The sequence below is a fragment of the Wasmannia auropunctata genome, unplaced genomic scaffold, assembly GCF_000956235.1.
Source record: "Wasmannia auropunctata unplaced genomic scaffold, wasmannia.A_1.0 LD336035.1, whole genome shotgun sequence".
Taxonomy (NCBI): domain Eukaryota; kingdom Metazoa; phylum Arthropoda; class Insecta; order Hymenoptera; family Formicidae; genus Wasmannia; species Wasmannia auropunctata.
In genome coordinates this window covers 1,486,700-1,488,066 of record NW_012026855.1, presented here as the reverse complement: position 1 = coordinate 1,488,066, position 1,367 = coordinate 1,486,700, and the positions used below count along the sequence as shown (strand labels likewise).

General features: G+C 38.3%; 1 protein-coding gene across 1 annotated transcript in view; it reads right to left on the bottom strand.

Annotated features, from left to right (window-relative positions):
* Positions 1 to 928, bottom strand: part of LOC105452281 — a 2,728-nt gene extending 1,800 nt beyond the window's left edge. Inside the window, exons 1-2 of the mRNA XM_011693252.1 lie at positions 423 to 928; positions 12 to 329 (exon numbers count right to left, since the gene is read on the bottom strand). Of these exons, the coding sequence (XP_011691554.1) occupies positions 12 to 329; positions 423 to 653 (549 nt within the window). The 5' untranslated portion in view covers positions 654 to 928. The remainder of the gene's footprint in view (positions 1 to 11; positions 330 to 422) is intronic.
* Between the last annotated feature and the right edge of the window lie 439 nt (positions 929 to 1,367).

The following is a 1,367-nucleotide window of genomic DNA, read 5'->3' as shown; positions in this document are numbered from 1 at the left end:
TTTGTATGTACAGTCATGAAATTGTTTTCAATTTTTCGACAAGTTACATTTATAAATGACTCTATTTCAATTCCCTCGTAGACAACAGTACGCCTAGTCCAGTTTACTGGTATTCGCAATGTACACGTAAACAAATCCGTAAAAGAGAATTTTGATGGCTCATCTGATATTATCTCTTGTAAATCATTTTGCTCAGATTTATGGGCTGTTTCTTGAAGAGGTGTGTCTTGCAGCGGCGTGTTATTGTTATCCATTGATATGGGAATTTCTGTCCATGGAAATTGCGATGGTATAGTCCCCTTTCGCAATCTTGGTACTTTGTAAGGTGACTGAAAGACAAAGATGATATAAACTATATTGTTCAATTAATGATATAAACTATTGATCAAGTAAATGAATAAAATATTTATGTCACTACTTACAATGCCGAGCACGTGTCCATTAGAATCTTTGATTTCTCGTTTCCACAGAATATCTTCGGCCAAAAAATGCTTCTCGCAAACAAACTGTCCTGCTCGAATGTCTTTTCTTCGTGTAGCATTTTGCCACAAAGTGAATATATTTTTGTCTTTAGGCACCATAAAAAAATGAATTTTTTCTGGATTTGATTTATATCCAGAAGTACAACCCGGTGCTATGCAATTCGCGGGCATAATTAGACATGGATCGACAAGAATCGCATATACACGCGCATCCACGTGCGTTTACTATACATATTAATATATAAATACCGAAATGACAAATTTTTTCTCACTTAATTTTTGATTACTCGTAAATCACTTGACTGCACTTGGTCAGTTTAATCGCATGCGACCGCGTTTATTTAAATTCGATCGCGTTCAACGACGTGCGTGCGGCACATGTGCGATGTCGGATGTGGTAAAAATAACCTCACTTTACTATCAAGAATGCACCATAAGACTATTAGCGCCCCTAGCGGATTTCGGACGATAAGAGGGTCACATGAAACTACTGAAAATGTGCTAAGTGCCAGAGGCCTTCTTCTTCTTCTTTTGCCCCACTGGATTTCGGATCCCTAGGATCCAAGTACCACGGTTTCAAATTTCTAGGGATCTTCCTTATTGGGGTTGGAAGTCCTTATTTCGATCTTCTTGTTTTCCCAGCACGGAAGGTCAGCGTCACCTTCACGATCTAAGAAAAGAGGGAGAGTCTCCCAAGTCCCAGCTCATATTTAATTATAGATTAATCTTTAATAATTCCTGTGCTTTATTCATGAATGTAACAATGGTATGGCAAATTCTACAATCTAAATTCCCCAGAATATAACCCACGCTAAAAGGTTCCTGCAACCCATATAGACGCAGTTTATTGGTTAAGACGTTTCTATGTGAATCCGTCAGGGGGCA